At 45.7% G+C, this 21159-nt stretch overlaps 1 protein-coding gene across 1 annotated transcript in view; it reads right to left on the bottom strand.

The window, feature by feature from the left end:
* Nucleotides 1–9350, bottom strand: part of TBX20 (T-box transcription factor 20) — a 54106-nt gene extending 44756 nt beyond the window's left edge. The window contains exons 1-4 of the mRNA XM_005549809.5: nt 8744–9350; nt 5150–5402; nt 3904–4068; nt 168–276 (exon numbers count right to left, since the gene is read on the bottom strand). Coding sequence (XP_005549866.1) covers nt 168–276; nt 3904–4068; nt 5150–5402; nt 8744–8870 — 654 coding nt within the window. The 5' untranslated portion in view covers nt 8871–9350. The remainder of the gene's footprint in view (nt 1–167; nt 277–3903; nt 4069–5149; nt 5403–8743) is intronic.
* Nucleotides 9351–21159: the final 11809 nt, after the last annotated feature.

The raw sequence follows: 21159 nt of genomic DNA, 5'->3' as shown, positions 1-21159 counted from the left end.
TCAGTCAAAGTCCCCTGAAGAACACATAAATGTTCCCATAAAATGACTCAGAGATAGAAGGTGGGAAGGGGAGAGGGAAGGCAGGAAGGGACTCAGAGAGAGACAGTTTTGTGTGATTTGTCCATTCCATCTCAGGGAACCTGCACAGTCCAAAGCACGGTACTTACATGGCCATGTTGATCCAGTTCATTGTTGGTGAGTTTCACCTTTTCAAAAGACACCATCTGTTTGAGTAGTTGTTCCCCAGTGAAAGGAGAATCTGGGTGCACATAGAGCCTAAGAAAGTTAGGAGAAAACTATTGAGACTTTTTTAAAAAGTCTGTCTCTGTGGGTTATAAAATGTTCTAATTCTAAGGGAACACATAAACCATGTATAAGTGGTAAATTTTACCGCCCCATATATGTCAAATTTATTACTGTTGCAATGTCAAAACAACTCTAAAATGTCTAATGTATTTCTTCATGTACCAATTATCTAAATGAGATAATACTTAACAAATTTTCTATTAAAAGCTGAGCAAGCCATTTTTTAAAGGGGTGTGTGTGTGTGTGTTCATCTATCTAGTCCACTACTGGTCTGCTTCGATCAAACGCAATATCTTCTTTTTGAAAGTGCTTTCAAAAGAAAAACTAGCTTACACTAATTGCATAAGTTCCTATTATAAACGTCTCTTAAATAACAATGAAAACGTAAATAATTTAAACGAGAAAATAATTTTAGAGAATCTATTTATTTAAACTTGAAGGTTTAAAGTTTGTGTTCTTAGTAAATACAAGACGGAGTAATTTTAATATAGGGACATGGAGAACTTCCAGTAGTCCAGAGGCCAGCTGGCATTGTGTTCTTCCTGTTACATTAAACACTACCACTTTCACCATTATCTGTTTATGTGCTCACTGAATGAGAGTTAAAACAAGCTAGACACACTTTACATTATTCAATTTATTTATTTGTAAACAGTGCAAGCCAAAAAAAGCTCTCACTTGGATGGGAAAAATTTGTTTATCATTTATTGATCAGTTGCTACATGCAAGGCAATCTTTTACTCACTTACAGTTAAATGCAGGTCACTTTTTCTACCTGTGATAATCGACTTAAATGCAGCTCTTTGTAAGTCCCCATCCTGGTATCTTCTTGACTTAAGTCTTTCTGAAGTCAGAGAGAGACTACAGAACTAATGAGGGGGAAGCAAAATCCTTGATTTTATAGGACAAATTCCTTTATCCACGTAACAGGTTATTTACACCTAAATTTTATATAGGATCCTTATAACTACAATTAAACATAAATATTTTTACTAGGGCAAAAGCAAGGGATAGAAGTCATAAAATCTTCTTTGTACTATTCATGTGAAGAACAAGAAATCTGTGCCATGGTTTGTCATACAGAAGACTAAGAATAGAAGAATTCTATACAAATGCTTAAACTCACAAAGTCCGCCAGGAGCAATGCACAAAAAGGTTGACAGCACCAAAGATTCTTACCAGACCTACAGAGAAACTGTAAAGGCTTCAGGCATTTGCCTGCCTGTTAATTCCACTGTTTTTAGGAGGAGTGCTCACAGTTGCCTTTCAATTATTCTTTGATAACACAATCACTTTTCAAGTACCATGCTTCCAAGACTATAGCTTTATAGGTGCAGTTGTTTTACTGATCAGAACCACATTCCTCCCTCTAAAAAAATTCAACATTATTTAAAGTCTTAAAGTTGATGAAATGTTCCCTCTTTAAGGATCACATTTACCATGTTATAGCTATTAATAAAATATTAATGTATTTAAATATTATGTGCTTTAAAGAAAAGGAGATGTCCTATATGAAAATGTAACATTATTTTAGATTGTAAGTAATATCTTGCTTATTATTACAATCAATTGATATTGTCAAGCATTATTTCTTCTGATTAGGAATGACTGACCAATGAACTTCAGCCTGAAATAAAACGCTTCAAAGTCCTAAAACCATGGGAAATTTTTGTCATCAGTACAAAAATTATCAACTCCCAAGTTCTTTGCTTTTCTCTTATGGAGACAGATAAATAGCAAACTATTTATTTTAATAATAATAAATAGTTGCTAAATTATCTATAATATTTTTATCCCATAAGCTAAACATTTTTATTTAATATCAATCTAAAAAAGCTGAACTAGGATGAATGAAAAAAATATACAGGAAGCCCCTCCTCTCAAGTCCCCCAGGGACTTAAAATTCCAGCAATAGCTTAAACATGCTTCAGTTAAGATAGTGTATTGGTACACACTTTTCTTCTCCAACCAGAGCAGATTAGTAACATAAACAGGGCATGTCATATTTCCAAAGTCCTGCTGGCCTGCATCAGCTCCCCATACCTTCAGATAGGAAGAAAATGTATGTTTAATAAGAGTGATTAACTTCTTAGAGGAAAGACTGGAAGGCAAAAAAAAAAAAAAAGGAGGGTTTGCTTATACAAAATGGTTAGGAATCTGCTAAAATACTCTCTCCGGTTTAAAATGATATTGAAAAGTTTGGAAGGAAGCTCAAGAATAATAGTAAACTATTTAATAGTAAATAGAAAAGAACACTAATTTTATTAATTTTAATATCTATTATAAACTGGTGAATCTTACTCAACTAAAAAAAAAAACCCAGCAGCAATTGTTTTTTAGATTTTCTTAGTCTTGACAGTTATTTAATATACTGATTTGAAAGGGCTGGGAAGACGCCCTTTCTAGTCTCTTCCGAGAATGGAAAACTCTGAGAGATTGCTTTTAATCTCTTTTCTAGTGCACTTAGCATATGATAAGCTCAATAATACAATAAACTACTAATTAAGCTGAATATTCTATCTGAACCATATGTGTAATTGTCTGTTGATTCTCTGTCTTGACTATGACTCCAGACTAGACACAAAGTACCAGCCGTAATTTAACAGTTCCCTAATCTGTACATTTAAATAAATTCTTAGCTCTGATATAAACTTTCAATCAATCACAAAAAGTCATTAAACAACAAAAATTACTCATTAAACATAAACAACAAAAATTAGTCATTAAAGAAAAGTTATGAAGCTGGGTTTTAAAATCCCAAATATAAAGTCAGCAAATATGTTTTGTTTTGTATTAAAGTAGGCAGTTACATTCCTGTAACTTCATCTATTATTCTTCATATAAGCAAGTGTATGTTTTCCTGTTAGAATGCTCATTTGGTTAAAACAATAATAGTAAAGGTTTGCATGTGCTTTTTTAAGGATGGTACTCCTGGAAAAACTGTATTAGCAATGAATTTCACAAGAGTAAATATGCATGATCCCTAATAAGTTAACTGAGGAATGTTTCATGTAAAAGAACCTGTTATTGAATTACATTCATCCGCTAAAATTATAAAGGGAGAAAATAAAACTTAGCTTTTTTTTTTTTTAACTTAAAAATCTCTGAACCTTTATTGGTCAAAAACAACTGAATTTTACCTAAATGGTGTTTATTATATGCAGTTATAACTATATGATTAACAAATACTATAAGCAACCATTTTACTAACATACACTCTTCTAAAAAGAATTTTAGGACAACCATTTCATCAGTAGGTTTATTCACTCTGGTTTTAAGCAGCAATTAGAGGATGTCTATATTTATATTTATACAAAATGGGTCCACATTTCTAACTGAAATTTAAGAAAAACTTTGAAATGAATTGCTGCCTAACGAAACATAAACTTAAAGATAGTGTTTTCTCTATGCACAAACTACCTTTCTCAGAGCCTAGCCCATATTTTGTGTAGTCAATCCTGGAGTGTCCAGGCTTGGAATGCTCTCTTGCCAGAGCCCGTTGCTTTAAAAACACACTTGCTTAAAATTCACACAAGCCAGAAACATTCTGACAGAAGCGTTAACAATTTTCTCGGTGAAAAATCCGGAGGCACGAACCTGGCTGGCAACGGCGGGTCGGCTTTGCCAGCCACCAGCCAGGAGGACCGGTGGTAGGCGTAGCGGTACCTCTTGTTGTCCACAGGGACGATGTCCATCAGGACTATGTACTTGGCCTCAGGATCCACCCCCGAAAAGGACACCCGGATGGTCGGAAACATCCTCCTGACAGAGAGAGACAGAGAATGGGCCCTGTTTATGCTGCCTAATAAACTGGCCTGAATTAGGAAGAGAGGAAGGGAGGGAGGGAAAGGGTCTGACTCCCCTCTCTATCCGGTCCACAAACCCCTCTTTTGTTTTGTTTACAGCCTCAGAGAAGTGAATACAGAGACAGGGTTTTCTTCCAAGCCTAGATAATTTTAAGAGTCACCTTTGCAAGTGTTAATTGCTAGGTGAAAAGGTGTGGGTGGAGGTGGGGGTATGTTTTAACACCAGAAGGTCTGTGATTAGGGAAAACCCTATTCATTTTAACGATCAAGCACTTTAAGTGTCCAAGGAACCGACGTCCCTGGAGCTGGCCCAGTCACACAACTTACCCGCATCCCAGCCAGAAAACTCTGCTCTTGCAAAACAAAAGCCAAAAGCCAAGGTTTCTGGGAAGGATTTCTGCAGGTATTTTCTGCAGTCCCAAGAGCTAGAGCCACCAAGTTTTGCCGGCCTCTGCCCCATCCCAACCTCCCTGCAGCCCTGCAGCTTCCTGCCTGGCCAAAGCCCGCCCGGCTCTGGCGCCAAGAGGCCCCGAGCAGTGCTCCTTCCTACAGGGAATTTTATCGTTTCAAATTTCATTCTTCCGCCCAGGTTTTAATTTCAGTCTTTAATGGGAGCTGGCAGCTTTTGCAAATTGAGGCTGATAAAAGGGAAGCTACTCACCTATCTAGAAGCATCCAGCAGCTCACCAGGCACCCCTGGCACAAATTCCTCCTCCTTCCAGATCCCGACCCTCCACCCACCAAACCTTCTCCAGCTCCAGGGAAAGCAGACCACACCCTTCAGGCTTAGTGTGCCTCCCTGGTCCCTGTGCCCTTCTCAACAAAGGCAGGGTGGAACTTCCCATGACCAAATCCTGAGAACGCAAATGACTAGACATCCTGTAGCTCTTAATGCAAGCTGGTGGAAAGAAGCTGCCCTGGAGCTCAGCTGTCTCTCTGCTCCACGACCAGCCAGCTCTCATCCAGTTCCTGGAAGCACCCTCAGCTCCCCAGGGAGTGTCCTGACTCTCTACCCCCAACCGCCAAGTCCCAACTACCTGCCAGACTTGGTGATGATCATCTCGGTGCCCAGCTCATGGAATTTGTCCCAAAGCTCCTTGGTTTCCAGGCTGCAAGCGATTTTGGCCATTTCCTCACTGGGGATGATGGGGGTGGTGGGGATCAGCGGCTCAGTGCACAGAGAGGAGGAAGACGGGCTGCTGCCACCGCCTCCACCAAACTCCCCGTGAGCATCCAGGCTGGTCAGCTCACCCAGAGGCTGGGCACAGGACGACTTCTCCACAAATTGCTCTGGAGGCAAAGAGAATTGTGAATGACAGCTGACACTGTTCAACAAGGAACGATCTGGAAAGAACAGCATAACCAAAATGGTCACTTGGATTTGACTCAGGAAAAGTTAAGCTCAGAAACTCCAAGCAGGGCTCCAGGAATGACCTATCACTGTATACTGTATAAAATTACCTGGGATTCCCACAGAGTAGCATGCCCAGTGTTTCCTGACCAAATTGGTGAGTTCTAGAATGACTACTTGTCTCCACCAGTACTGCAAGCGACTTTGGGAAACAAAAATGTAAGAGAGGAAGAAGGGAAAGGTGATGATCATGAGGGAAAGGTGATGAGCATGAAGGATGCAAAGCAAATATTCCTATTGTCATCTCTCCCAAATTCTGAACTTTGTAGCTCATGGAACTGATGCCAGTCCTGCCTCTTTGACAACCAGGAGAAATTTTTCTCCATGGAGAGACCAAAGGAGCAAAGAGATCAGCACCTTCCTCACTTGGAGAGGAACTTTCCCTTCCTTCCTGGAGCCCTCTCTCCATAAGAGAAAAGGAAAGGAGGATAGGAGGGTGAAAGAAAAATGGGGAATGTTTAGTCACTTCACCTCTGTGCCTGACTTTCAGTTTTGTAAGCTTTATGATGAGAGTTAGAACATTTATGTAATATTCCTCCCAGCCCGAGATCTTATGAAAGATGTTAGCGTACAACTTGCTAAATCACAGGAGCAGGTTCTGTGGGCCATTTTCAGAAGAGGCTTAGAAGAATTACTTGAGGGGTGATGTATAAAATTTTTCTGTCTCCCAAAAAGGTCCTAGAAGTGAGGAAAACCACCTCAAACCCAAGCCAGCAGTGTATTAAAGTGAGAAGAATGCTCCGCCATCCACCACCAGGCTGGAATACTGCTGCCTGTGAACCAAACATTCTCCCCCACAGCTGATAAGGGCCTCGGACTACACCAGTCACTTTGATGGAATACAGGGAGACTTTTGTAATTGTCCCAATTATCTTCCATCCCTTAAAAAAGAAACTACTTGAATTTGCAATGTGAAGTTGATCTCTTAAGAGTCCTCAAGAAATCAAAGCCAGTTCTAAATGTATGTATGTGCATGTATATGATGTGTGTGGGCATATGGGACACGCACAGATCATAAGGTGTTTTATTTCCTACACATCTTTGCATGAAGAAAACAGGAAACAGAATGGTTTTACTTTTACTTCTCATGCAATGATAATCCAACCAATGAAAATGTTTTAACTTAAGAATAATCAAATTAACTGCCATCCTGATTTTTTTCAGATTAAAGAAAGGAAACCATACCATAACAAAATCTTATTTTCTACTAATATTTTCAGAAACACATTCACATAATGTCTTCGGAGAGAATTAAGAAGTAGTCTTAATGATTTTTTTTTTTTTTTTTTTTTTTTTTTGGCTGACAACTGAAAGAGGCAAACTCCCTAAGCCACAGACTGACCAATGCATCAGGATGGGAAATAGGAAAGGAAGAAAACGAAATAGAAATGATTCAGCGGACTGAAGCTGTTCTTTTAAATAGACTTTGCATGTTTAAATGGGCAATCCTGGGACACACTGGAATCCCCCTCCCCACTCTATAGTTTGCTTCAACAAAAGTCCCACATTCTCTCTTAACAGAACTTTTAGGTGTTTTTCTTGCTGGAGTCCTTGGCTTGCAGTCACCTCTGTTGAACTGGCCAGTGTAAGGAACAAGAACACCAGTTCTTTCAGAGCCCATCTCAAAAGCCAGGAGAGGGATACGCATTTTATAGACTAGTGCCTACGTGTGTGTGGGCATGGGGGTGGCGTTGGAGTTGTCAGCTGGGCATGGCTTTAAAGTTCAAGAGTCACAAACTTCGATATAAGGTGGTTTTTCTCAGAAAAATAAAGAGAGAAGGAAGTAATGTTGAAATGACAGTGCAGCTGGGCCTGGCATGTTTCCCAATTTGCTGTCTACACTTCTGTCAGGAATTGTCACCTGAAATCCTCTTTTCCTGCTATGTAACAAACTGAGATATTTACAAAGTATTCAGGGGCCCCTAAACAGCAATGCATAATGTTGAGAAGTCGCACAATATAACTTTGAAATTGTTAGTTATATTTTTCTGAACAATTGGAGTTTGTTTGATTGATTGTCTCCATTCTTTGGCAGGTTTATATTTAGATGGGAGGTCAGTGGGAAGAACCAGGGGAAGGGAGTGAAAAACTTGGAAGACAGATTTTTTACTTTTATTTTTTTGACATTCTGTTTTCTAGAAATCTACTAGTTTCTTTTTCCTTGGTTTCAAGTAGCTACAGGAATTTTACTTCTCTCTTTATGCCCAAGCACCTTATTTTTTATCTCGAATACTTCCTTTTCTTCATGTTATCATTATTTTGGATGTGATATGTTAAAGTATTGGGAAGGACAGAGAGAAGAAAAGAAAAATTGGGGAGGGTTAAAAAAGAAAAACTAAGTTTGCTATCTGATTTTCACATTGTAGGGATACCAGATGATCAGGCTGTGTAATAATTATTTCCTGAGGATCCATGAGGCAATGATGAGAATGCTTTTTTTCTCTGAGTTGTAAAGAGATTTTTAAATATTTACCTTGGGCTGGTTCTCTTCCATGTAATTCACTAGTGTTAAGAAAAACATAATTCCTATTCTCCCTTTACTCCTAACCTAGTGTCTTCTATAAATGGTAAAGGTTGTTAAACAAACAATATAACTAAAAGTAGAGAAATGTGAGAAATGGTTACTGGTTAGTGTTTTTGCCAACCTCAACTGAAAATGACGAGTTATAAAATGATGTCTTGGTGATAAGTATAGAGCTTCAGTGAATAAAATGGTTCGTGCAGGGAGAACTGGCTTTTTCTGCTTTACAGTGGCTTCAAAGAGCTTGCTTTGTTTTGTCTATTCAAGTCAGAGGAAAACCAAAATTAAACTGGTTTCTTATGAAGTCGTTTAGCGTCTCCCTGGTTTCAAACGCACAAGCAGGTGTTACATGCACAGTAACTCCTGTTGAGCCTTAAAAGCAGTTTTATTATTATTTTTCCTTGAATGTTTTTATGCCAACGAACATACACACATACCATACGTCCGATCTGATATATGGATTCTAGAAACTGGGGAGCCCGACGGGCCCAGATATAACATGCACACCCATAGCATTCAACAGACTGGAGCCTCCAAAGAAAACCTGGACCCAAAAGAAAAAAATCTCCCACCCGCGATGTATGGCTTATGATTTGAGCATCAGACGCTGCTGCGAGCCGCCTGCAGCCAGGGGACAGGGGCAGAGACGGATGCGCAGCACCCCAAGTCCTCGGCGGACAGCCGGGTAGCCCAACTTACCCAGGGGTTTGATTGTGTTCTCCGTCGCCTCCTTCTCCTTAGAGCCGCCGCTCGACATGAGTGCGGCAATGGAGAAGGCGTTGGCCCGGGAGGAGAGTTGGGGCTTGGGCGATGCCGTGAACTCCATGATCCCCAGCACGCGGTCCTGGCCAGGGACTGGGTCGTCCGAACTGCCGTCCAGATTCCCCAAGGGAGACAAAGACCCGAAACACAGCGCAAAGTTTCCGAGACCAGTTACAGCGGGGCCAGGGGCTCCAGAAGTGTCAGCTCCAATCTCTCCAGAGCTGCACACTGGCCTCTATCCCCCACCGCAAAGCCCCAGAGCCGCAGAGACTTCGAGGGCAGCCGGAGAGGAGAGGGCCCACCTAGCACTACAGCGGGTGCGCACGCCCCGGGGCGCTCGGCAGGACGACAGTCTGCACAGCCCAAAGGCGGAAACAAGCATCAACTGCACAAAGTCCTGGGGTCCTGGAGCATTCCCTCCGTGTCCTTCCTCTCTCTGGGGCTGGGGACAGCCGGGATGTCTCAGGCTAAGGTAGCCACCAGCCGAGCGCGGCTGCTAGGGCGCTAGCGAGGGGAGCGCGGCGCGGAGCCACCGATACTGAGCGCTGGCGCTTGCTGCCCTGCGCCTTAATTTGCTGGCGGCGGCGATCCCGGAGGCCCGCAGCCAGTCAGCGCAGTTCCACGTCACCGCTTCCTGATTCCGCCGCCGGGGGCGGGGCCGCGGGCCGGGTGCTGAAGACGCGCCTAGGGCGCGGCGTCCGCGTGGCCTGTAGCCCCTGCTGTACCGTAGCCCCGCACAGGTTCAGAGAAAAGGGTACCTCCACTAGGCTGACGCAGCGGCCATGGACACCCCCGCCTGGTCTCGCAGCCCCGGGCGGGAGGGCGGTGCGCGCTGTCAGGAGAGGACCCATCATCGCGGCCTAACGCCCGCGATCCGGGCATGGCCCACTTGGGGAAGCTATGACCAGACCAGAGGAAGCCTCGGGAGTTCTCGCTTTTTCCATTCTTTTTCTTACCTGCGCTCAAAGTTCCAAAAAAAAGTAGGGAAGCGCTCACTAGAGCGGAATCCGGCGCCTCTGAACCGGCGCCAACTGGCCAGGTCCATACTCGGGGCAGATCCCAGGGCTGGGACTCTCGTTCGATGGTCCCAAATTTGATCTCCTTGACAGTGGGGCTGAGCAAATGCAGCCCTGAGAAAGATAAGCTTAGCGAGAGCTGCGGGCATTTGGCAAAGGATGCTGCTCTCAGAACCGTTGCTTCTGCTCCTCACCAGTGCGTCTCTAACCTGGGGCTCCTCTTTTCCCTAGAGGGACCCTGGAAAATGGGGCGGCTGCCGAAAGGAAGGCGAAGGTCAGGGCGCGGAGCCCTACAGTGACCACGCGACGCGCCGTGGGAGAGTGCGAACCTTATGGTAGCGCCCGGACTAAGCGGACACGGACCCCTCTGGTTTTACAAAGGCGGCTGTGACCAGGACTTCCCACGGCCTTGTTGGAGGGCGTCCTATTAGCCCTACTCAGCCTGAATAACTCAAATTCTCTGAATTCGCAGGGTAATCCGCTTCGCTTGGAGCCGTGTAAACTCAGGCTGACATACACACTCAAGCTGTACATGTAAATATTTGTTCTCTTTTCCAGCCAGTTGGTCTGGCTATTAGAAGCCTCTTCGTGGATCTTAATAATAATAATAATAATAATTTTTAAAACCCCAACTTTTCACTGCATCACCCCTTACTCCTGAAATAAATTTGTGGGGGAAAAACGGCAAGTTAAAATAGCTGTCGAAAAAGTTTGTGTGAACAAAATGACATCTGGAAGAGTCGTGATTTCAGCCTGTCTTGGTCATCGTGTATCAATAGTTTTTAACAAGGTGCTGGATGAAGGTGACTAAAAAATGCATCCTGATATCACTATAGAAGTTCGAAGTGTCGATTTATAAATGTTTGGGGAAATTCGTAAAACCATAGACTTTGGTGCTGGAAGGAATTTACGCTGTCGTCTAGCCGGTCTCCAGGTGCGTTTGAGAGAGAAAAACAGGGCCCGACGTGGCAGAGCGCGCATCTCCCCCCAGTCCACTCCAGCGGCTAAAAGCAGATGGAAGGGCAGGACTCACACTCCGGGCCCCACCCTGATCAGTCCCTGGCCCTGCAGCTGTGGCTGGGCTGTTAGCTGAAGAGCCAAAGTAGAGTTAACGACGGCTGGCAAGCAGAGGGCTTTCAGATTAAACCGCAGGATGCGTCTGAGGATCCGTTTCTATTCTTGAATTTTTTGCTGGTTTTGGACAACCCAGACCCAATCCAGACCCCTTTTTTGGTTATTAAAGTCCCCCACCCCAACCCGTCTCTCCCCAGACACACCTTCTCAATGTAAGTGACATTTCTTTGTATTGAGTGGAAGGAGCACACTGATTCCTTTCCTATAGCAAATGCTTAGGATTTGTCCAGAAAGAAAGATTTCCCTCAAGAAGTGGGGATTTGGGGAGGTCGGGGGATGTTATGGTTAGTCTAGACCTTTATACATGCTTCAACAGGGCGTGACAAACCTTGTTAGCTGAATTTAGTTTTCAAAAACTTGCCGCAAAAGTATACTTCATTAAAAAAAACCTTGCGATTGTTTTTCTATACAGAGGAAAACTGTGTCCTTTCTTAATTACCTTAATGATTCTGACTGGAATCTGAATAATATCATGAGAGGAACATTTTCAGAAAATTTGATGAAGCAAGGGGAAAACTGAATTGCCACGAATCTGTTTCCTCCTTCTTTCCAATTGCCTACGCGGCCTTAGCCCAGCTCTGTGTCTCCTGTGTGCAGGAACCCCCGACTGCTCATCCTACTACAGGTAAAACACTATACAAGAAAAGATGAGTGATCTTTAGGGGGCAGGCGGCAAACGAGAGGTATTGAAAAGGCCACTTTAAACAAATCCGGGTGACCCGTTTGGGGATCTCTAGGCTATGCATCTTGTTGGTGTTGAAACCTCGGCAGTAAAACATATGCTGCAACATTATTATCGGGAGCACACTCTCCCTCCTCCTAGATTTATTGCCTTTGCAAATCAATATGATGCCATAAAACGGGGAACCGGTTCTGGGCAGAGAGGTGCTGTGGAAGGATGATTCAAAGCCTTTCCAAAGAGGAGAGTGGGGAGTTCTGAGGTCCCTTCAAAACCCCACTGACAGCGCAGGTTAACAGGTAAAACCACCCGGGGGCTGGAACAAAACAAGCACGTTAACTCACCTCTCTAGGCCCTTCTCAGGCTGACTGCTGGCAGCGGAGGCTGCTGAAGTCTGAATGTTAACTTGAACACACTCATTAGCCCGGAAACTTTGTGTAGGTTACTAAACCTCTCAAAGCTTCAGTTTCTTCATCTAAGTTAGAATAGGGCCAATAGCTCATTCCTACCTGGAATTTGCTATTCCTTTGGATTAATGCCCTAATGTGTATAAAAAGCCTAACATATAACACAATAAACCCAACATAAGTAAAGCATAATATAGAATTTTAATCACATTTAATTTTGAACTGCAAATTCGCGATCGGAGAGACATGTCTCTCGGGTGCTCATATATAATTTAGTTTTGGAATATATACAGAGCATTGGGGCCACAGGAGGGTGTTGGATTGTTATTTACATCCCGTTTAAACTTTGGAGCCTAAGAATGTAAAATTTTGTTATACATCTGAGTTTGGTTATATGGAATTTGATTATATGGAAGACTGGAAGATGTCTCCTTATATACACCACTCTTTCAAATTCTCATTTGTAGCTCCCGGAACTCAGAAGACAGTCGACCCCCAAAACTGTCCAGGAAGTAATCGGTTTCCGGCTTTGGACAAGGGTCCCTCGCTTAACGAATGCTAACGAATGCTCCCTTAGCTGGGAGCTGCGGGGACCGGTCCCAGCAGGTCTAACCAACCGTCCGCAGGCGCCTTGGTCGAAAGCAGGGCCGAGACGGTGGGGCGGGGTGCCAAGCGGAGGGCACAGCCTGGCAGCCACCGTTGGCGGCGGGAGAGAAGGGGAGAAGGGAGACCCGCTTCTCAGCACAAGGGCATCTGTCTACTCCCGAACATGGCCAGAGATTCCCGTCCGCAGCCTCCCTCCAGCTCCTTCTGGTAGACGCTTTAAAAGCGACATTAACGGGCTTTGATGCCTTTGGATTCCTAAATTAGGTTTACGCAACAGGAAAGACTTCCGAAGCACAGTGGAGAGAGGAGCAGCAGTCCCTCCAAGGCCGCTGCGGCGCGTTCCCGGGCGCGCCGAGAGCAGCGCGCGGCTCCGTGCCCCATGGGGAGCGCGCGGCGCGGCCTCGGATTTCACCGCGAGGCTGCAGGGCGGGTCGGAGCCTTTCCTCCGAGGATCCTTCCGACGCACACCCCGCGGGTTTTAGTTTCTCGAGTCACAGTGGTCCCGGCGAGGCGCTCCCTCAAAGCCAAGCTGCAAAAAGTGCCGGGAACCTCCAGGCCTCAGGCCGACCCAGTAAGCCTCCGGACCAGAGAGCTCAAGGCGCCCTTGTCCAAGTCTTGCTCGAAGGGCAAAGAGCCAGCTCCCCTCAGTGCCCCTGAAGTTCGTGGGTGGGGTGTGCGTGCGCGCGTTCCGCCCGAGACCTCAGTCGCGCCCAGCTATAGTGCGGAGAAATTAACGTCGTGTGGGCGTAAGGCGCATCGCGCCCATCTCCAAGGCCGGTGTGGCTAAGAGGTGAGGGGAAATGTCCTTCCGGCGGAAGTCCGCGGTGCTGCGACGTTGACCCGCCTGGCCTCGGGCTCAGGACGGCGGGCAGCCCAGGACACATGTAGTTTCAGCAGTCCCGCTACGTGGGCGCGGGACCCCAGGCCACCCCACGTGTCCGCTCTGGGCTTCCTCCGGGTCCCACGGCGTGGCGCCTCCAGGCCTCTTAGGGTATTCCTCGGGTCCCCGCGCGCCAGGCCCCGCAGCCTGCTCACAGGACCGCCCTCGGGGCTGCGACCCTTTCGCTCCTCCCCGCTTCCATTAGCTCCGCGTTCATTCCCCACGAGCTCACTACGGCGGAGACCGGCCCTCAGAGCCCCGGGCCTCCTCCCGGCAGTGGAAGAATCAGCGCGCTAGCATTGGGTGCAAAACTCGCAGCGTGATCAAGAACTGCAAAATAAAAAAGAAAAGAAAAATCTCTTCTGATCCTGTGGGCTTGGAAGCCAGGCCTACTCTCCTCACACCCCTGCACCTTCCTTTCTCCTCCTTCCCCTCCTCCTCCGCCATGCGTGCTCCCACCTTCCTTCTGCAATCTTCCTCTTGGGCCATCGCCGCCTTTCCAAGGGCCCAGCTGCTCATGTATACTATTTATTTTGTACATCATGATTTTTGTATGAATTTTGACTTTCAGAATTACTGCATTAAAATATTATTTTCTTGACAACTGAGTTTGTTGGCATCTAACTTGTGGGTTCACACTCCGGTCCTGGACTTGTCAGGAAGGTTAAGAATTTCATCGAAATTACACAGATTATAAGCAGTAGAACCGGGCTTCCAATGCAAATCTGTGGCTTCGAAAGCGTCGTTCCTACCGTTACATCGCACACGGGACTATTAACCTGGAACCCCATGAGGGGGAGAAAAGCGGACAAAGGACACATTTCCTGCTTCGAGATGAAGGCCTTGTTGGCTGGGTGCCCTGGCCTGCCCGGGCGGACGCGTGGGGCCTGCGTGGATGGTGCACGCTGCAGCCAAACAGGCGGCCCAAGGGCGCTTCCTGAGATGCAGTTCCTCCGGCGTTTAAAAACAAACTCAAACTAAGTGAGAGTTTCAGTTTGGAATCGCTTCACTTGGGAAAATGATCCAGTCTTCCACCAGCAACTGTGCACTGTCCCCTCTAGTGCCTGCTAGAGCATCTCCACACATCCTGTACTCACCTCTCACCTTCGATTTTCGGGAGCCAGAGTCAGCTGTTTTTGTAAGGAGGTTTGAGAGATCAAGGTGGGGAAGACCCACGCAGGAAACAGCCCCGCAAGGTCTCTGCTACTAGCTCCCACAGTAAGTCATTCCAGAAGCAGTTGGTTGAACCTCATCTTAACTCCCAACAGTGGCAAAATTCGTACTGTAAGCACTTGGATGCCTATTCCCAAATGTCGACGTGCTCCAGAGGACTTGAAACATGTCTTAAGCAAGGAAACAAAGATATATGCGTGTAATAAAAGATAACGAATGCAGAGGATTTGTTCAGTCATCCAGCATTGCACAGCACCTACTCTGAGCTGGGTACTGTGCTAGGCTCTGGGAATAGAATAGAATAGAGATCTGGACCCTAAAATTCCTGCATTGTGCAACTCACAGTCTGGTAGGAAACACTGATAATAAACATATAAACAAATACAAGAACTAGAAATTGTGAAGAAGACTTGAGGAAAATATGAACAGACATAAGGAATTCACATTTGTTGGCATTCATTCATCAGGCACTGGCTCATTGGGAGTGGGGACAGAGTTGGACAATTTGCATATAATCCTTGCCTCTTAAGAGTTCAAAGCCTAGCTGGGAGATGTATTTTAAAAGTGTCCATATGGCAAACATACGTTACATTTCCCTCAACATTTTGCTGAAGAACTCTTAGACTGTATGGGGTGTAATGGCTTAATGGAAATAAACAACTTTAATAAAAATCTTTGTGGAGGAAGATGTTGGGGTCTAGCACCAGGCTATGCTGCCTCTGTTTTTACATCTGTAAAATATGTTTGCTGACAGTCATATGTCCTTACATCAAAGAGTTTGTTGTGAAGATTAAATGAAACAATGTCCCCGTGTAAGGGCAAGGGACTTCACAGACACTACTCTCTGCCAACCCTGGAACTGGGGAAAGCTTCCGTTTTGATTTAGGGATGATATAAATTCGATCTTATCAAGGAGGTGTGTTCAAGAGCCACAATGTCAACCCTGCACTCAAGGAGTTTGAGAAGCAGCCTTCTCTGGGGTCTGTAAGTTGGTCTCAGAAGCTCTGCAATGGGGGAAAAACCGTGTGCCACTAAGTAGAAGAGCAGCTTTATGCAGATGCACAGACAGTGGGGCCGTTTTCTGTGAATGCCCTGGCTAGAACGGCTGGAGGCCCACAAGAGGCCTCACGGCTGGATTTTCCTTCTTTAACTCATGTACTTTGAGGTTGTCTGCGTGCGTTTCAAGTCCTGATGCCAGCTTTTCAGTGCATTACAGAGAGCATTGAGCCACGCTTAGCATGTGCCAGAAACTGCACTACAGGCTTTCCATGAAATGTATAATGTTGATAATAATATAAGTCGGGTAGCATTATTGTGTGGGTTTTTAAGTTGCAGAAAATGAAGCTCAGACAGCTAAGGAACTCACTTGCTTAAAAGGGCACACAGAGAGACAGTTTCAGGGTGGAGCAGGAAGTGATCCTGGTCTGTGTGACCCAAGCCTGTTCGCTCCTCAATCTTCACCTCCATTTCTATCTTAACCTCAATTAATCTTATTCTCGGTTTCTAGTACTAACTTGGTTAGATTTCTGTTCTAGAAGAAGCTGTTCGCAGGAGAGGGCTGAATTTTCTTGGTGAGTTTGTAAATACTATTAGCAGTCCCAGAGCCCAGAAACACGTGCATTTCTTTGTTGTCGGCCCACAGGGACCCTGGACTTTAGAAGAACACAGGCAGCTGTGACCCCCCAATTTCAGCCTTCACTCTCCCGGGGAGCAAAGCGGAAGAAGAAGGCGGGCCAAGTAAAGGTCTTTCCCTGCCGCAAGTAGACAGCGGGCCCGGGCGGCCTTTGTAATGTTCTTTTTTCTTTTCTTATGATTATTCTGCAGGTTCCTCTGGTGCAACAGACTGTCGCGGGGCAGGGGAGAAGGTGGTCAGGGGGATCGCGCATCGCTCAGGGCCGGTCTGTGCTTTTCACTTGGCCTGCGCTCAGAGCAGTGCGCCCCTCGCGCAGCACCCATGGCCTCCCGCGTTACCCTCAAATTTTGTAGGCAAACTGTTAGGGTTCGAAGCCAGCTCTGTCGTTTGCGAGCTATGTGACCCTAGGCTATCTGAGCTGCCCGGAGCCTTAGTTTCCCTAGTTGTGAAGAAGGAGGGTGTGACCATGGCCTGGAGCTCTCCGAAAGGCTGTGCCGATTGCTCGGTGGCAGGATGTGAAGTGCGTCTTCTATGGTGCCAGGTGCTGGCCAAGCGCTCCGTGCAGGCTGCTCCGGTTAGGTCGATGCGATGGCGGGAGGTAGACACTTTCCTCTGCAATGGAGAGGCGCCGACACCCCGAGCCCGAAGGCTTACAAGGCGCGCTCTCGCCTCTGGGGTCGGGGATCCGTGGGTTTTCTATCCCGCTTACCCACTCCATCCTTAGCAGCCGTTGTCGGTCCCAGACCCCTACCTTGGAGAGGCCAAGGCGGCCCAGAGCCCAGGGGACTACTGCGCGGTACGCCAGGATCCAGAAGTGGATTCTGACTTCTAAAGACCGCTCCCAAGCCAACGCTATCAGGGTCCTTGCAAGCGGTTGACTGTGGTGGGGGGTGGGGGGGGGCAGAACGAAACCCTTTGCTCTGCCGGCGGCGCTCTAGCCTGTCACCCAGTACAGTGCTCTGGGCTCCAGCCGCTGCAGTCCCTGGGGTCGGGACACAGACGCCGAGTTAGAGGCCCCGCCGCTGCTGGTCCCTGCTTAGTCGGCGCGGTGACGGTGTAGCTGGCGGCGGCGGGGACCTTCCTTTGGCTGCCCCGACATTTAATCAGAGCTATTATCAGACAGGGCTTGCAGGATGGCGCCGGCCGAGCTTTACCCCCATTAGCACAGGGCAGGCTGGGGGCTGGGTCCTGAGGCCACCGCCGGTCCCCTCCAGCTGCAGCGTTTCTGGGGAGCTATGAGAAAGGCAGGCCTGGCGGCTCCGGCCTTCTCTACTCGGCCATTCTCGGGTTGACGTGTTATTAGAATTTTATTTTCTAGCTTCGCATCTGACCCTGGCCAACTTCTGTGCCACTGGAGCAAATCACTGAACTTGTCTGAATCTCGGTTTCCTCATCTGTAAAACTGGTCTGGATAGATACATAACTCGAGGTTGTAGAGATTAAATAAGATGAGGCATCTGAAGTGTAATGCGGCGGACCTGGCGCGCTAAATGGTGTTACTACTACCAACGCACTGGCATTGTATCTGCTTTTTTTGTTAGGTCTCCCTTTTTAATTAAAAAGGAAGGGAAGAGAAAGACCACAGTCAAATGTTTCAAAGAGGTCCAGTGGTTAAGGATTTGCTGGTTTTCCCCACAACTGACTGGTTCAAATTTCACCCCCAGCATCCACTACCTGTGTGACTTTGGGCAAGGCATTTCAAAGGATGAGCACTAGACCTTCATTGGACCGTCGTGCAAGATTCACGGGGGTGCCAGTAGAACAGTAGAATGCTGAGCACAGATTGGGCTCTCCATGTGTGTTATTAGCAAAACGTTTGTACAAACCACAAACATCAGACTTTTTTTTTTTTATTTTATTTATTTATTTATTTTTTTTAAGACGAGTCTCACTCTGTGGCCCAGGCTGGAGTGCAGTGGCACAATGTAGGCTCACTACAACCTCCGCCTCCTGGGTTCAAACTATTCTCCTGCCTCAGCTTCCGGAGTAGCTGGGATTACAGGCTCACACCACCACGCCTGCCTAATTTCTTGTATTTTTAATACAGACGGGGTTTCACCTAGTTGGCCATATGGTCTCCAACTCCTGACCTCAAGTGATCCACCCACCTCAGTCTCCCAAAGTGCTGGGGTTACAGGCATGAGCCACCGCTCTAGGCCAACATCAGACTTTTGAAAGATCTACGAGCAGGCAACTTGCCTCCTAATCCTAAAGAGTATTTACCTCAGGAAGGGGAGATCGTCCAGCTTTAGGCTTAGAGGAAAGGGGGTGCGATTCATCAACAGCATCTTCTGGTCCCCATTTTTCTCTTTGCATTTCCAGCGCAATGCCCTATTGGTGTCCCACTTAAAGATAAAAGCTTAGCATCAAAATCAGTCACTATTATTTTCAGATGTCTGAAAAAAAAAAAGAAAGAAAGAAAGAAGCACTCACAGCAACCCCAGTATTGTCAGTGGTAGCTTCTATCAGTAAAGTGTAATTAGCAAAGCAGGGCTAATTATTAAAGTGACCTTCTAAGTAGTGAATGTTTGTGAATGGTCCTTAAGTGGGATGTGGTGGGCACAGGGCCCAACCCTGGGAACTGCCTGGGGATTCTTGTCATGCTCAGCTTGAGCCAGGATTGGCTCCAGCTCTCCAGTGTCCCCCAAAGCCTAGCCCTGTTTTTGGATTGACTCTCTCCCTCTGACATGTAAAGCAAATGAAACTTATAATAATAAGAGCTTGTATGTGTCAAGAAGTAGTCTAAGCGCCTTTCCTGTATTATCTCATCTGATGCTCCTCATTTTATGGATGAAGAAACTAAAGCACAGAGATGTCATGTAACTTACTGTAAATTACACAGCAAATACGCAGTGGAACACAGACTGAAATTAATGTCTGCCTTTCTCCCAAGGTTCTTATGTTCCTATCTCCCAGCTCTATTAGCCCCTACTCTTCTGCACCCCAAAAATACTTTGAAACTGATGGCAAGTCAACTACTTGGCAGGAAAACAGACAGAAAACCTCAGAACATTCCTCTGCATCTAACGAGGCACCTAGGGGTGGAGGCTACCATACCTGGTAGGGTCTGAGGACATTTGCTAGTCAGCATGACTTCTTGTCATTTACCTTTGGGTCAATTCTTACGTTGTATAATTGTTAAATATATCATATAACTGACATCTGGTGAGATCTAATGTATATCAAAGCCTGTAGGAGGGGTTTTTATATACATCATCTCATTTTCAAATAAATTTCATAAATTTTATTTTATAAGAAATACTGTCTACTTTGCAAGGATGATCCAATGAGCCACATTTTTGTAAGTATTTAGAACAGAATTTATTAGAAATGACTACTGTTTATTCTTAAAATTCTGAAGAAATACATTTCTCAGGACAGTGATTTTTCGATGCGTCATTCGAGGTCTATCTGAATCCACTACACCTAAGAATTTTGTGTATTTCTTGGCTCCACCCAGAGCCCCTGGACTCTGGGCCCTAGGAGTTGAAGTAAAGAGTGGGGGGAATTTACATTTTAACCAAGCACCCCTAAGAGGCTGCTGAACTCTGGCCGGGTGTGGTGGCTCACACCTGTAATCCCAGCATTTTGGGAGGCAGAGGTGGGTGGATCGTCTGAGGTCAGGAGTTCAAGACTAGCCTGGCCAACATGGTGAAACCCCACCTCTACTGAAAATACACAACCCCAGCTACTCAGGAGGCTGAGGCAGGAGAATTACTTGAAACCAGGAGACAGGGGCTTCAGTGAGCCGAGATTGTGCCACTGCACTCCAGCCTGGGCGACAGAGCGAGACTCCATCTCAAAAAAAAAAAAGAGGCTGATGAACTCTGAGTCTTCCTTATGGTACTATAGTCTTCCTACTGGCCACACTTAGCTTTCTACTTGACTAGAGAAAAAGAGAAACAGGAACTTCCCAACTCTGCTGAGAAGCTTTTGGGATGACACAGAAGACACCACATTGCAACTTGTAACTTTCATCATTTCTTATCACACCCTTAACCCGAAAATGTGCCTTCTGGTTCTGATATGTCTGCTGTTTCTCTCAAGAATGGATACTGCAGGAGCATGAATGACTGCAGAAAAGCTACGAAGAACACCCCGTTCCCTGCCCCCATTCACTCTACATAGAGGGGACTGTCGAGGTGACTCTCCTTGGCTTGTCTTGCTACAGAGCAAGGACCAAGACATTTCAGAATGTTTGAAAAGACTGGAAGGGTCACTAAAATCCACCCCACCTCTCATCTTATGGATGAGGAAATTGCAAATTTAAGCCTAAGTCAGGAAGTGACAAGTTCAAAGTCATATGGTTGGTCAGGTCTTTGAATCCTGACTTCAAATTAATGCTTGACATAAGCCCTTCTACGTGAGCTCTCCTTGGGAAAAGCAGAAAGCTCTCTCATTTAATATCTCTGGTTTCCTAATTTGTGCAACTATACCTCTCCTGGTGGTGGCCTACACATATTGGGCTTTTTAGTGATGATCGTGAAGATGGAAAAACTGCTCTGAGAACTGAAACTGAATTTTGCACCATGGTTTTATTTGGCCTTGAGCAGGGAAGAAAATTTGGAGTCCTGTCCTTGCTTGCCTTCAAGGATTCAACTTCTGGTGGAGCTTCTTGTCATCTGGGTTGTACCACAGTCATCTTTGGATTTTAAGTTTGCCAGAACTCCACTAGGAATTCACTCTTTTGGAGGGGAGAAAATGAGGCAACACTTACATGTGATCACATAAAATGTGAGTATTTGAAACAAAACTTTTAAGGAAGAGGAGTTAGTTGAGATAATGTGTACATCAATTAGGATTCTATATTGTGAAGAGCAAGATA

This window comes from Macaca fascicularis, chromosome 3, assembly GCF_037993035.2.
Source record: "Macaca fascicularis isolate 582-1 chromosome 3, T2T-MFA8v1.1".
In the NCBI taxonomy this organism is placed as follows: domain Eukaryota; kingdom Metazoa; phylum Chordata; class Mammalia; order Primates; family Cercopithecidae; genus Macaca; species Macaca fascicularis.
This window is presented reverse-complemented; position numbering and strand designations above follow the sequence as displayed.